The sequence below is a fragment of the Drosophila melanogaster genome, chromosome 3L, assembly GCF_000001215.4.
Source record: "Drosophila melanogaster chromosome 3L".
Lineage (NCBI taxonomy): Eukaryota > Metazoa > Arthropoda > Insecta > Diptera > Drosophilidae > Drosophila > Drosophila melanogaster.
In genome coordinates, this window is record NT_037436.4 from 18719347 (window position 1) to 18735715 (window position 16369).

General features: G+C 40.5%; 1 protein-coding gene and 1 long non-coding RNA gene across 2 annotated transcripts; one reads left to right on the plus strand and one right to left on the minus strand.

The window, feature by feature from the left end:
• Positions 1–2546: 2546 nt before the first annotated feature.
• On the minus strand, positions 2547–3926 carry CG12477 (uncharacterized protein). Its single transcript, NM_140798.2, has 2 exons — positions 3843–3926; positions 2547–3787 (listed from the first exon to the last, which is right to left on the minus strand). Exon 2 carries the CDS (start codon positions 3779–3781, stop codon positions 2984–2986), a length of 798 nt encoding a protein of 265 aa, NP_649055.1. The 5' UTR covers positions 3782–3787; positions 3843–3926; the 3' UTR covers positions 2547–2983.
• Positions 3927–4460: 534 nt separating this feature from the next.
• Positions 4461–4966, plus strand: lncRNA:CR43985 (long non-coding RNA:CR43985). Its single transcript, NR_073946.1, has one exon. It is a non-coding gene; the product is annotated as a long non-coding RNA:CR43985 (long non-coding RNA).
• The last annotated feature ends 11403 nt before the right edge of the window (positions 4967–16369 follow it).

Genomic DNA, 16369 nt, shown 5'->3' on the forward strand with positions numbered 1-16369 from the left:
TTAGCAGATATATTTATGTATATATCATAATACTTTCAGCTTGTGCCACCCGAAAATCACTTAAGGACGGCTTCTAGTTTCATAAATGAAAATGCCAAAATGGTTTACTCTGTGTGCGCTTCTGTTGACTTAGGATGTGAAACAGTTCGGCGGCCCCAAGTCAATCAGATTATTAGCCCAAACCACCGGACAAACCTCTGACAGATGGACCGACAGACCACAGACCACTGACAGATTGCCTAACTGACCATCTGACAAACTGACTAGATGGCTGGATGACTGGCTGACAGCTTGACACACCCACAAACAGTTGGATCCGCTCAATAAAGACAAGTGCAAGACTGCTAACTATTTGGGTATTTTTCACTCGTTTTTTTTCACCCGGGCACGTGCCAGTGCAAAAAGACACCCACCCACCTCCTGGAAACTGTGGGACAATCCAAAGAAGACAATTTGTTGGCGGTCTAGTTGACTTCCTAATGAGCCAGGCTCTGTTCCCGCTTCTTGGGTTGCATCAAACTGATTAGAAAAGATGGCAAGTCCCCGCGGAGCAAGATGAGAAGGAATCACCGGAATGGTTAAGACAAATAGGAAGACGTCCCTTTTTCACGGATTTTGTAATTGATTGCCTTGGCTCCGACCGCAGTTTCCTCAGACCCAATCAAAAGCCATTGAATATTCCTTGAGTATATTCAGAATGAGCAGTAAGAAGTTGCGTAAGAAGTTTGGTGCATACTAATAATCTTAATAAAAGTTAAAATAACAAATGAAAAAAGATAACTTATTCATTTGTATACCTAACATATACAATTTATTTTTTTTATAATTGTAGTCGTGTGTTTCTGTAAAAAAAACACCAACTAGTTTCTCCCAATCTTGAAGGAAATAGGGGGGCACTGGACTGAGACTTCTTTCGGTTGTGTTCACACCCGCATCCGGATCATCAAAGCGAAATGGCGGCGACATTCGGGGATAAAAGTGAATTTGTTGGTCAAGCAAGCGTTAAATGGAAAACTTTGGCTCCAAACTTCAAACTTTTCTGTGTACTTTTTATTCGCTGTGAGGAGGGGAATGAGTTTTCAGCGAATAAATTTTACATGGCGACCAAGAAAACACTCCACGAATATTAAAACGAGTGAAGCCAAGTGAGGGTTATTTTTTTTTCGGCTCCATCTGGTTCCCGTTGGCCGAATGGACGAGCGATTGGCTAATGAAGCGCCACCATTTTGTGGGGCTCCAGAGCTTCAGCGTTCGGTGCGAAAGGAAAAAACCCACTCACTCAACGAAATTTTAGCTCTTTTATGCAAACACGTACGACCCATTTAATTTGGCGAAAAGCGACCGCGTATATGGCCTGCCAGAAAAATACGTGATAAGCAAATTCATAAACCATTAAGACGGTTGCGCTGGCTTCCCGCAACAAGAACAAAGTTCCGACTCTCAAGTGAAGGCTCATAGAATACCCTAGGTAAGCTCAAAGCCTAAACATAAATGCACTTCACATCAGCAACTTTAATTACAACCTTACTCAAATGAAAACAAAATGTTCCACTGGAACCAAGGCAAAGTCTTGTTAAAATGGACCTTATAAGTGGTATTCAAGAATAGATAAATTCCTTTAAAAATTGAACAACGAATTAAAATACATAAAAAACCCATGGTATCCTAACATCTTGGATTCCCAGAGTAATCTACCTCATTTATACCATGAAAAAGTTAGGAATTCCAAAAATATGCGCTCCGCGCTCGTGTGTGGTTTCATTAAATTTTATAACAAGCATTTTATGCAAACTTTTTCTTTCCTTTTGCACTTTTGGCTAGACTCGAGTTGGTTGCTTTTGGTTGGCTAAGTTGAGTCGGTTGGTTTATATACGAGTTAGTGGCAATGTGGGAAAGCCGCCTAATTGAGGCAGTTGAAAATTGAAAAAAAAAATAGCGATGTTTGGTGTTGGCTGCGAAGCCTTTCAAGTCTTCCTGCATGAATGCTAAACGCCAGCTAGTGATTCATTCAGGACCCAGTCAGTCATCCAGTTAGACGGACGAGGCATTTAAAGCGACATTCAAGGTGGCACTTGGTGGGGGAAAGCCGAGTGCATGGGGGCTGGCTTGCTTTATCTACGGACTCACTTTCCAATTATCATATTAAATCAGATGTAAGTCATTGCATGTGTATATATTTGCACAACTTATGCGGCAGAAGGACGTCAGCAGCAGCTCGGATAATCCTTTCAGCCAAAAAGGATACTCACGGGCAAAAACAAAAATAAATACATATAAAGCAACTGAAACACATCAGCGACGAGCCAAGCGGAAAACTGGTACGAGAAAAATCCAGTTGACATTTCACTGAAATGCAGTTAATGGGAATTCTCCTGGCCATCTCTGAAGATAACGATTGCTAATGGGGCTCGCCGTGTTTTCCACGTATTGCGGTTGGCTAGATAATGAGCACATGGCCAAGTGGAAAAGTGAGCAATGTTCGTTTCAGGTGTGGAAAGTGTTCGAAGTGCGGGGTGACCACGATAAAGATAAAGAAACAAAGTTTTCATTTTAGTCCCCTTTATTTAATTGTATAAAAATACATTTCATAGAGATTCATTTTGAAAAGGAAAATTCTCCAAAAGGGATAAGTTACTGCTAGGTTAATACATTGATTTTTTGATATTAAATGCCTGCAGGCTTGCAGGTTATCAGTTGTAAATTCCAGACCAGCACCTATTTTCAAAATGTAATTTTCACTGCTTAGCGCATTTAAAGCTATTGATACTCATATTCAGTTCAGTTCAGTTTAAGGATAAGCCACTTGTGAATGAAATTTAATGCAAGTCAAAATTTAATGCATGCAAAAAGTGTCCCAAATTTCTTGGAATTAAGTGGTGAATGATTGTTCTGTAAGCAAAATTTGGCAGCTACATACAATACATCGCTTCATTTCGTGGATTATTAACTTGGTTTTTTTCTCATCTCCTCCCGTTTCGTCAGACTAGTTTACGTCCGAGAAATCGTAGTCGTCGGAATTGCTGAAATCATCAAAAAACATATTCGGGAAAGGAACCAAAATAAGACAATTGCCAAGTCCCGAAAAATCTGATGGAATCGGTAGCCCTAGAGCATGGGTCGGCAATCCCACATCGACGTAATCTGCGTTGGGTATAGAGTGCTTGTAAAAACACTTGTTGCCAAAGAGGCACACGCCTTGTCCTTGTTTAAAGTACTTGCAGTCCCTTGCACGCATAGCGGCGAGGTGATCATTGATGAGCTGGTCCTTCGCCACCTTTTCCTCCACCCAAAATGCACTGGGACATACAAAGTTAGACCACACGCGACATTCGGGGCAAGCTCGCGTCACTTGATAGGCATACTGTGTGGCATGACGCCATGTGCAAATGCACTGGAAGCAGAACACGTGGTTGCAGCTGGGCAGGATGCCGAAACGCTTATCTCCTCCCTCCTTCTCCATGATCGTCTCGAAGCAAATGCCGCACTTCTTGTCCTGGGACCTGGCGAAGGAGCTCCGCCATGACGGCTGCACGTGGCTGCTCACAGATGATGACCCTTTCACTATGTCGGCAGAGGTGGCAACACCTGACGGACGAACAGCGACTGTAGTGCAGGTAGCTCCAGCCTGTGCCTCGCCCTGCTCGCCGGCAGTAGCAGCCTTGTAGTTGGGCACGATTGCTTCATTGCCCTTCTGCTCGATCTGGGAGCTAGGGCTGTTCGTGCTGGGCACCGGCAATACGCCGGTGTCCACGTGCTGATCGTTGCTTGCGACTGTACTCATTTTTTGCTGCGATGATTGCAAGATGTTTTTTACTGAATCACTGAAAGGTGCGGACAATTACCTGCTCTATTGGATTGGTTTTTTTTTTTTTAAGTCGAACAATCTTTAATGCCGAGTACAATCAGAAAATTCAACTTTGTTCTTTCACACACATGGTATGACTGGCGATTTTTTCTTTCTATAGTGTGACCAGAGTATGTTGTATCCTTAGCCTATTTTCCTAATTGTTTGGCACCAAGCTACTTAGCTACTTACTTGTTTCGCTGGCATGATTTCAGCTTAAAAGCTGAATCTAATCTGGTAACTCTATAATCTACATTGTAAGTGGCAACACCAAGCTCCACGCATCTTTTAATGTTCGAATTATTTTTTAGCGGAGATTAAACAATTTTTCATAGCGTGCTTTTCATATATTGAGCTCTTTAAGATCTGAAAGATAATTACGCATTCAGATTCTGGGAACCCCTATGGATAATCTTTAAAGCAGTCGCTTTACTGCTTGCTAAGACATTCGTGTTCTGCTTGCTACAGCATTTGCTTCGATTAAGCAGAATTATGTACTTTGTATGTATTAGTAGCGTCTTTTGTTTATCACAAAAGTTGTTCAAAATTTCAATAATAGTATATATGTAAGAGTGCAATTAAATGTATCGTAGATTTCCACCGATGTTCTGTTAGTAGTCAGTTAACAAGTGAAATCGCACAAAGCATGCTCTGCATATAATCAGCTTAAAATATCAGCGAACAAACAATTTCAATCAAATTGAAATCAAACGCTGCAGGAGGACGCCTCTGTGCCAATCCTCGCATCCTTCCGAATCGCCCCCCGTCATTACCCGCAGTTATGTTCCAGATTTACCTTGCTACGTGCAGCACCAAGTTGATTGCTCATATGTGTGCGAGGCAAAGGCGATGGAGGTGAAAGTATAATAAAGGCACAGTTACGTATACATATTCTCGCTGTGGGCAGATGGAGTCGAGAGTCACTCGCTGACTCATTCAGTCATTCACTCAGTCAGCCAGTTTGCTGCGTTGGCCCGAGCCGAGTCAAGCAGTCGAGCGCGAAATAAGCTTTGTCTGATGGACTGAGGTAAATGAACAGTGGAGCAGATCCACCAGGTGGAGATGATGCCACATGACACGCGGAGGAGCTGCCAGCGGTTGCAACACCAGCAATAGCACGACAAATTGATGACAAAAAAAAAAAAATAAATTGAAAGCAACTGTTTTTATAAATCTTAATTGAATTTAAACCCCAATATTTTTTCATTCTGCGAACCTATTAGCAAGTGAACTAAAAACTATAACAATTATGATATGACTTGAAATAGCTAGGAGAAATTCCTTAAAGAAGATTCGTTTAAGGATCCCTTTGAATATACATATATATCCTCAATTTTCAGAGTGTATCCAGGTATTGTATCCGCTTGGTTCCGCTTCGCTCGCAGGAGCCACATTTCTCAGCACTGTCGTGTCGTGGAAATCCATTTCGGCTGTTAATGTGACATTTAGTCATTAAAATTTCAGAAGGCGCTACTCAGACAAAGCATGATATTGTTATTATTATTCGCCTGCGTTTGGCTAAAATGCCTGCATGCCAAGTTGCCACCACGCGGAGTAACAGCTGCTGTGAGACAACTGCGTACAACGCGGCGTATGCGTAATGTGCTCACTGCTGATGCTGCTTCATTCAAATTAAATTTGCCCTGGGTCACGCGAGTGTTGTTTCGTATTGCAAATGTGAAGGAGAGTGACTGAAAGGAGGTGGATGACAAATGTGAGGGGGGTGGGGTTGGGGTAGCACTGAAGTACAGAATCAAGAGCAGAGCAAATTGGCAAATAAAATTTTTGCCAACGCCAAGGAAATATAAAAAGTTGACTTGAGTTAGAGAAGTTTTGCTGGGCGGGAGAGGAGTGTGTAAAAAAAGACGTAAACTTTCGTGTGTGTAATTAAATGTACTTGTTGCTGGCAATATTACCCCACCCCCCCCCACCCCCTCCACCCTTTCCACCACTCCACAGCCATCAAACCAGAGCAATCGGAAGAAGCCCGAAGGAAGAAGTGACACTAATTAAATGCCCATGGAGCGGATGTTTATTTTCTCAAGCGGAGCGACGAAAGCATATTGCCGTTTGAGTTGCTTTTAAATGATGGAAAATATCAACAGCCATCCTGATCTTCCGGCCACCTCATCGCCCACATGGCCCCTATGCAAATTCGGGCCAAAAACTTTCAAAGCCGAGGATGTGTCACATGGTTTGGCCCCATGATGGTTCTACACACAATTAAGTTGATTTGTTGCCTGTTGCGGTCAAAGCTAACGAAGGCGACTGGCCTCTCAGAGGCTCCTTCTAATGGAAGGATATCTGCGCACATATATACGGGAAATGCACTTTCAGCCGCCACCCACACGTATGAGCAGAGCTCTATGGGTGTTCTGATTGGAAGGTCGTTTGGGGGGAATGACAGATTGCTTGATGGATTTCCGGTGGGACGGACTTTAACATTTATCTCGAAGACAGCCACAAGCAATGCAGATCACTTTGAGTTCAAGTATTAAATAATTAAACGATTTTTGAAGAATTTTATGCTACCAATTGGTGATGCTATATTAAATAATGATTTACAATGTTTTCCTACCTTAAGTCTTCATAATCCATATCCTAATATTAAAAACTAAAAATGAAACAAACGAGCTCGAATTCAACAAAAAAATAGTAAGTGCCAAATTGAAAAAGCTCGACGCCCCCAATTGTTTGATTTCCATCCATTAAACGTGTTTATATGTTTGCAATCACCAAGCAAAGTAAGCGCGACAAAAACTTATGGCAATCATATAATAAAAGGAAAATATCTGGAAAGAAAAACGGGCGCAAAAAAAATGAAAATGCAGAAGTGGCAAACTTATGCCAGTCGTGTGTCTCAACTTCATTGGAGTGCTCCTCCTCGTAGTACGTGTCTGCACTGGCAAAACAAACAATAAAAACTGGGCAAAGATCCTGCCCATAAATGCGGAGAGGTCGAGGGGGATGCAACCCTTTAAAGTGCAGCAAATTGCATTTGAAGTTTGCAGCAATATTTTTTCTTCCGTCTGAAAACAAGAAGCAAAAACAATTTCTACATGCGCATTGAGCAAAAGGGCACAACATAAAAATGCCAGGGAAATTTTGTGGAAACAATGAAATGGAAACTTAACTCATAAAATATTCAAAGTCAGATTTGCAGTTACTTTCGATCTATTATGGTTAAACTCAAACAATACAAGGAATGCTTGCAGACCGATAGTAAATACCCTATTTGTACGTTATATTTACAACTTAGCAAATAAAATAATATTTTGCTGCAATGACTACTTCTTCAAAAGTCAACTAATAACGTGCACATATGATTAAATTGTTTTTATTTACCTTTTTTACCATATAGTTTGTAACCAAATAATTTTGTTGGCGATCGTAAAACCTATATTAAAAGGATATATATTTATAAGAGGAAAATCATATTATTTGACATCGATCTTTGGAAAAGAGTACTCGAAATACTTAGTCGAACCACATATAGTTTGCTCAATCCCAAGCCATTGCTCCTTTAAGTGTTTTATTGTTTACCTGTTTTAATGGGTCTGCAAAGGATAGTTGAGCTTCAGAGAATTTTGCTGAAAATTAAATGAAACTTCTGCTGAATTTTACCTGGCAAGTAGAATTTGTTGATTGAACGAATGCTGAGGCCAAAGGAAAAGTTTTATTTCGGATTTAGGTTTCTAATAACCAAATTTTGGATTTATTTTCTTTTCATATTTGAAAATAAATAAAATATTTTATTTTATAAAAGGGTATGGAAATAATGAAACGAATTCAATATCACCGTACTTCGACCATTCGAATTAATCAATTAGTGCAATTTTATTTCCCTCAGATTTTATCACCTGCATTAACTGAAAACCGCCATGAAATCAGATATTCTGAAGTAATTAAAAGAACATGAAACCGTACAAATTACAAGACCGGAATTTTCCTCCTAATCCCGGCTATTTGAGCTTTGATTGAATACCGCCAAGGACAATGACAATTCCACTGATGATGATGGAGCTACAACTGATGGTTGATGGCGATGGCATAACAATAAACATAAAGGAAGGAGTGTAAAAACCAGCGTTTCCATTCCAGATTCAACTACTACAGTGAGAGAAAAGGCTGCCCTTAGATGCGTAATAAAAATTACATATTTAAAAATAAGATAGAGAAAGAGATTTTTAAAATGTAAGAAATGCTTCTATCGAGAAAAACTGACAATGATATCCACAACAATTTTTTTTATGCTTTTTATTTCTAATAAACGTAACTATAAAACTATATCAAATGATTTATTTTAGTGCACTCATACATACACCCACAGACGGATACTTAGTATTTTACTGCCGACACTAAAGTCCAAGCACCAAAAGGAAACTTTGTCACACACACCAACAACAGTCGGAAAATGTGGGATAGTGAGCAATTACAAGAACGAGACAGCCAAATGAAAATGGAAAATTGGCAGGGGAAAAGCCCAAATTATACAGCCGACGACTTCATGTGTCGACGACGTACCCGCAAGGCTATTAAAACTTATGCGTAGCTCATATAACACTTTTAATGCCAATCAAAGTCTCAACTCAAACTCGGCGGGGCAAAAAAAAATAAAATAAAATAATAATATATGGCGAAAAGATTCCAAGCAAATAGCATCAGAAACTTTTACCTTTTGTTTCCAAAAAACACGACAAAGAAGCAAAAAAAAATAAGAAAAGAACTACAAGTCAAGGCAAGTCGGAAAGTCAAACAAAAGCTCATTGAAAATGGGGAAAACAAAAACCGCCCAAAAAAAAAGGGAAAACTGCGAAAGAATCAAGTGTAATAGAAAGTAAAAGAAAAGCAATAAAGCCAAGGAAACGGCGCAAAGCGATAAGAAATTGTCACAAATACAAATAGGAAATTGACGCGGAAAAACAATAAGAAAAAGAAACAATATGAAGAAAAATATGAGAGACGTGGGAAACTTTTCCCCAGCCGAAAAGAAAGAAAATTCGTAGAATCCCAGCCCAGGCGGGTGTGGCACATCAGGTTTGCCCATTTTCATTCTTCTCTTCTTGTCCTGGGCTTTTGCTCATGTAACGAATTTAATCTTTTACGCTAACGCTTTCTGCGGGAAAATGGGGGCCGGAAAATTTAAGGGGCTGGGAAATAGGGGGCGGTAATCGGGAGTGGTGCGTAGGAAATCTGTTAGACGGGCCCATTGTTGCGTTTATTTATAGACCTCAAATGGCCTCAGCCCGAGGATGTGGCATTTGTTTGTAATGACATGTAAAGAGTGGGTTGAGAACTGGGTTCGTAGGGGGAGGTTCGTGAGGGATGGATGCCTAAGTAAACAAAAGAGTTGTGCCATACGTACATATGTAACCCGAGAAATGAGTTGGGCCTCCACAAAAGACCTGATAAAAACGGCTTAAAAAAGCTTTTAACGCAGCCAAATAAAGAAAAGCCAGAGATGAGAAACTGTTTCGCACAATAGGGTCATTCAAAGAAAGGTGGACGGGTTAATGGCTAGCTTACTTTCAGACTGTTAGGTTAATTAAATTGTAAGTAGATTGGCACTTGCTGATATTACAGCATATATGGTTTCATATACTAAACACACGCTAGTTTAAAGCAAACGATTTACATATTTACATATGTGACTCAGCACAATCGGCTAGCTTATAAATATATAGAAAAAACGACTGTTTAGTCTCCAAATATATGTATACAAATATTGACTTGTGCTCTTTTGTTTCTTATTTTTCAATAAGCTTTTCTAAGAAAGCAATCACACATCGATGATGCCCAAAACCTGACATTAAGTCTTGTCTTGTTTTCGCCTCGTATTTTCCTGCCTGCAGGAATTCTCCGTTCCAATTAAATCCCCAAATTCCCCAGAAAATGATTTCACAACCTCAAATATTGCCACAATTCCAAGACCGTGTTACTCGCTCAGATTCACCACTTGGAACCCGATGAAGGGAGCACTCCCTGCACTTCACCTTGACCTTGAGTGTCTTGCCATTTGAAGTGTTACTTTTATTGTATTTCCAGCATTCCTCCACTCCCACTGCCAACCAAAAGTGACAAGTGTCGGTTGGGCGGGGTAATGCCCAACGCAATGTCAAGTGACCTGAGGGCACAAAAAAATCCAGCTCGAAAAAGAACAAAAAAGTGAAAATGGAGAGACAACGTTGGCGACCAAAGAAGACATTATAGGCGTGTGGCACTGGACAAACATTAAGCCCCGACACGCCCCATGCGACACGAAAAGGGATGGATGGCCATCGAAAACCAACCAGTAAAAAGGACCCAAGAAATTAATAATACTCGTAGTGCTGCGAAAGGTGACTCACAGATATGCAAAATTGCTGGGCGAACGCCCACGGAGTGCATATTGATAAATTCCAGCACAACGAACCCAATGGGAGGCCCAGATACAATGCAAAGTATTTCTCAGGTTCGAGAGTTTGAGATGCCAACTGTGAAGTACAATTATGGAAAATACCAGTGATAGCAGCTTATCTACAAAGCAAAAAAGAAAGTATGATTATTCGCTAACCATTTTTTATAACATTTTTATTTATTTATTATTATATTTCACAAGCTTTCAAAAGGAATGTTGGGTAAGTTGGGTTAGTAACAAAATAGAAAAGATGTCTAAATGAAATATTACTTAATTTTTTTCAATTGAAGAACTTCAGCTTAAACATGCATCATATTTAATATTTTTTTCAATTGATATGTATATTATATTTCCAGGATAACGACAAACTCACATCCCTGCCCGGTCGAATCTGCAATTTTCCACGCAAAACGTGAATGCGAATGTCAATCCGACAGGCTGAGACGCAGCCGCCAGCAGCAAAGTATGCTTCTGGAAATGCATAGAACCGAGGCGCTGGGCCCGACATCCGACATTCGACATCCCACAGAGGCAGCTGGCCCACTCTGACCCCCATTTTGCTGGCGGTGGATTGTGAATGGATGCACCTCGCTCTCAGCTCGCCTGCATATTGATTGAATGCAACTGTCATACATGCCAATGCCATAAACAAGCTGCAGATGCAGCTGCAACCGAACTCAACTCGAACTCAAACTGGAACTGAAAGTGGAGCTGCATATGGAAAGATGCGGGGCCTTTCACCTACAATACTTCTCTTCGCAACGCATTTCAAAATTGTATGCAAAAATGCAGAAGCCGTGTCCTGGCATCTCGCTTCGAGGCTAAAACTGGGAAATGGCCAGCTATTCATACTCTACACTGTATATCGGGCATAATTGCATATGTAATGCTGAGTAATAAGTTCTAGTTATCTCATATTGTTAGGCTAGAATTTCCATTTAGGAATTTGTTTTTAAATTTAATGACAGTGTTTTACAAACTTCCATCTGTACTGTAGTAAGTGAACTACATTTTATTAACCTCTATGTACACATTTCAAAAGGATATTTCTACAGCAATGCGAATCCTTCGATTCTAAAGATTTTGTGCCATTGCGTTCAATACCTTGCTACTCAATAAAGGCATACACTCGCGATTTGCATATGTGTAAGTGGAGATAGCTTTACCGTTGGGAATGCATACATATGTCTAGATATTTGTTGCTACGATTGTGAAATATGGCATAGCCAAAATGCTTAGCGTTGCGTGGCGAGGTCGAACCAGAAGGCACAACGCGAACGCTATTTTCAGCTGCCGATAAGACTCCGCCTCTCTGTTTGGATGTATGTATGTAGGCACACTGAAAATAATAACGATTACTTCGAAAATCTTTAATAATGAATTCAGAAACAAAGCATTCTAAGCTAACAAAATGGGCATATGAAAATAAAAGGGTTTTCTTTTGAAACGGAACCTTGAATAGACATTAAAGTATCTTGTATCTAAAAGTGCTTAAATAACCTGAACTCAAAGACATAACTAATACAAATTAGAGTGTTTAATAATATTACATTTTTTTTTAAATTATTATATTTTAGTTATCACAGCTTAATATAATTTTTGCTTTCATAACCCTTTTTTTTCTCAGTGTTCAGCGCTACAGATGTGCGAATCTGTGTCAAACAATGTTGCTGCAGATGAACTATTCGGCGGTGGATGGCTAAGGGGGGAGAGGGGGTGGTGGGGGGTCAGTGGGTGGAATGCCGAATTGGAGAGACAGCAAGTCGAAGCTCAAACGATTTTTGCAAATTATTTGCAAACAGTTGAACTTTTGACGTTGATTTTTGCATGGCACACTGTTATTGTTGTTTGTCTGGTAATTGCAGCGCCGAGGGGTCAGAGGTTACGGGTTATGGGTGCCATATATGGATTGAGGTTGCACTTGGCAATATGTCAGCAGCTTATCGCTTCATTACGCTGACTTGACAAGGCGCCTGGGTCCTCCGACTTAATGAGAACGCTCCACCGAATGCATTGTCTATCTGTATACCGACCCCGCGCTCCATCAACCAACTTATGCATACATGAATACATAGCCTGTCGTCACATTTTTGATTTCCTTGCAAAATTGAATGCGAAAGGCGAGATCAAATCCTTATGCCCTTTGTGGAACTTTTTCGCAAAGCGCAGACAGACTGAATGGAGGACTGAATGGAGCACACCCAGGAGCGAAATGGGGATAGGAGACCGCCTCGTCTGAGTAGTTTGTCATATTAATTTTTGATAAAAGCGAGAAGCTGCCGGAGGAAGTCGGGATGTGTCTGCAATCCGAGGCAAGTGCTGCGACAAACGGTGGCAAAGGATTTGTCGGATTGACAGTGGGAAAAGTGGCAAAGGATGTCCAGGACATGAGTTCTCAACTGCAATCACTCAGTGAGTTCGCCAGGGGAGTCACATCAAAAGATTTCCACAACCAGAAGCCTTTTCGCTTTGAAATTCAATTAAGCCGAGGCTTTTGTTTTGTTTTGTTTTCTTTTCAACACTTCATTTCAAAATTTAAGAGTATTCTCAAGCAAATGCGAATATTCAATGAATGTATTGTTTACCTTAAAGAGCTCAACAGGTAATAATTTATTTATTATTTTCCAAGGTAATTATTTTATCTGGTTACCCGTTTCCTTTCTGACCAAAATACGGATACCCAAAACAAAAATCGAGCAATTAATCAATTTAATAGCCTTCCTCATGCTCCACTCGCGTACCAACTAACATGATCCCAATCATTATTGGCGCAAAAATCAAACTTTTCAGACATTTCCCCTCGAAACCCGAGCAGCGGGTAACTTTTTCAACCATTTCCTTTTCAATTAATTTTTATTAAAAACCTTTTCTTTTTGTTGGCGAGCCTTTTCACCTATTCGACGGAGAGGAAATCAATAGCAGACTTTGTTAACCGAACCGTGTAATAAAATTTTTTCCATGTTACCCACAACAGCAGGGCAAAAAAAAAAACGTAGAAAAAGTAACAGAAATTGGCATATTCATTTTTTTTTTTCTTAAACTTTATTTAAAAGTTTTTTTCTTGGCCGCTCTGCTTTAATCAAGTTCATTAGAAGCCGGGCAAGCCGATGCTTTGTTTTAATTATGCACCAGACAGGAGACATTAGGGCAGGAGTTGGAGCCAGTTTTAAGTTTTTCGAAATTAAATTAATTACGCGGGCAAGCAATTAAGAGAACTGTCCGCCGCACAGTCGCCGTCCGAAAAGAGAGAGAGCAAAGAGAACGATGCGACGGCCAGATAACTTTATAACACGAAGATAATAGTCCTGGGCGCTGAAAAGGACATAAAAGAACGCCGGTCTCAGCCAGGGGATAATGAGCCCTCCACTCCAAATTCATTAGGTGAAAAGATTGCAATGCTATGTGCGAGGAATTAGCCGGCATTAAAAGGGTTTCCAAAAAATATACGAAGCTGAAAATATTTCGAAAATAAATTCGAGTCTCGGCGGAATTCAGCAAAGGCTAACACATTCAAAGGAAAAATAAACTATGCTTTTATTATAATAGCTAACTACAATATTTACTTCTTTAACATTTTCGTAGTAAAATGGTAAAAAGCATTAGTCGACCTATGCAAATAACACTGAAGGATTTACTTCATGTTACTTGAAGGATTTTATGCCACTCCACCGATGTGGCGGTGCGTTGAAATTAATCCCAGAATTAGTGGCATGATCCATTAAGCCCCTGTTATCCGCCCCACTTGAACATCCCTCAAAAGCGCATTTTCCCCGGTGTTTGCTGATTTTTAATTCATCAACAAGTTGGGGGCATGGCGTGGGTAGATCCTATGCCCACGGCTTTGGATGCCAGCAAGCCGATACATCTTCGTCACAAAGGTGCCTCCATAACGATGGAGCTTCTAGGGGAGCTGTAGGTAGAATTTCGCTCCCGGCGAAGGAGATGGGGAAGGGGAGTGCATTAAGGGATATGCCTACGTTGGGTAGAATTTGTGTCCTCGGCCGTTTGTGAATGGCCCAAGGTAAATGAACAGCGCGAAGACAAAGCGTCGGGGCCAAACAAAGGGAAACTACAGCAGATGGATGAGATGAGGATGAGGATGAGAATACGGAAAAGGGAATCGGAGGGGAGCAAAAAGGGCGCCCAGACCATGGCACGTCTGCCAGTGCCACAATCCGACGAAGGACATGTCAATTTTCATTACAAACAAAAAGCTAAAAGGCTCCCCCTCATGCGAGCCAAAAGTTTCTTGCCATGATTAAGGTGCCTTAAAAAGGATATACCTCCGAACAACGCCCCCTTCCTGGCGCCAAAAAGTGGCCCATAAGTCATTCCCACAAATCGGAAAATCTCTTCGCCGCCAGCTGCCGTGGCATTAGTCTATGGATGTGGATGGAATGATGGGAATGAGAAAGCGAATGTGATGCGGGTAGTGCCTGGCTTCACGCCTCAATGCCTGCCCGAAATGGACGACAGATGGCGCTGGCCGGAACACTAGGCGTATGCGTGATATTTGCATAGACATTATGCTAGGCGAATTGGTGATTAATTAGGGATGTCGGTAGTAAATTAGCGTATGAACTGGAAACTGTAACTAGGAAAGCCCGAAAGCGTCTAGATGAGTAAGTGATCTCTTTGCCATGTAAATTTATGGGCCAATCTGATTGGATTCAACTGCTAAAGATAATCTCATTCATATAGTTCTTTAAGCTTATATCAAGTTAAAACTAGTAAACTCATTAGACTTGTTTTCTACTAACACAGATACATATGTAATATAATATTTATATTTAATTTAATACTAAAGACACTTGCGAGTGCTTTCTTAAATAGGAAGAAGACTCAGCTTAAGCAAATCCAAAAAGGGGGTAAACCAAACAAGTCAAAGTCATGTACCTTTTTGCAAGAACCCACTGATTCGACAACCTGCACAGTAAAATTAGTCAGCAAAAAGGAGGGGGAAAGACTAGATCCAAACTCTTGCACAGTTTTGAAAACAAAAACCGAGGTGCTGACATGGCCACGCCGACAGATCCACAGAGGCACCTACGCCCCACTGTTTAACCAACTTCAAAACCGAACTTTGAAGCTACTCAAAGTCAACAACTGCAGGGTCGACCCTCCAGACAAACAGCAGATGGAGCGGAGGCTGCGGAGTCTGCGGAGGACGAGGTGGTGGCCTGTCACATGGATTGTCAACAAAATGCAACAAATTGGCAAAAAACTTTTTTCGTATGACCAGCTAAATTAAAACCCCAAGCAAATACGAGAACATCCCCGCACACAACAACCAGAGCAAAGCAAAAAGTGACCAACTGCCGAAAGCTACAAATTCTCAGGGCGCAACGAAAAACATCACAGTAAAAGGATAACAAATATGCAAGCGCTCGGGATTTTATGCAATGCAATAGAAAATAAACAAAGAGTGGAGAAAAAATATTTCGAAAAAAAATACCTGCTCTAACCTGGCAAACAAATTTTATTCAATTTTTTGTTTATCTAATGGCAGGGTAAAAATGCAAACAAGGCGCTGCTCCGCAAAAATACGACAAAGCTGCAGGCGCACAAAAAGTTTTACTGATTAGATGGTAGAATACGATGTAAACCCTATATATACGAAAATTGGATTATTTAGATATAAGTGGTACTTTCAAAAGTATGTATATTATTAATAAATATGAAAACAAGGCACATATTAATAAAGTACTGAAACGTGCAATTAAAGTTGTCCAATTTTTATAATAGAACGTAAATTTAGAATTAATACATTTCAAGACTAGAATAAATAACACTTTAATTTCCTATATTGTTGATTTAGGAACCACATTTTTTTTTTTTTTTTTGCCAAAATCAAACCTGTGCTACTCGACTAGATGGGTAAAAATGGCTGCACTTGTCGCATCCATTGAGTTCATTGAGTTCAGTTTTCCACTGCAGCAACATTTCTGGAAACGAGGGCGCAGATTTATTTGATTATTGATTGTGGGCAGGTATCGTTTCGGTGGGTGTGGTCCTTTTGGGTGGCCAGTGGTTAAACTGGCGCAGAATAAGGATAACCAAACTGTCGTCGACGGTGCAATAGCAAAACTACATTGATGGCACTTAAAGCGCGGCAGGCAAATTGTTTA

Bases quoted from the DNA above. Each gene is read 5' to 3' on its own strand.
- CG12477 (NM_140798.2), bottom strand. From the start codon at position 3,781: ATGAGTACAGTCGCAAGCAACGATCAGCACGTGGACACCGGCGTATTG.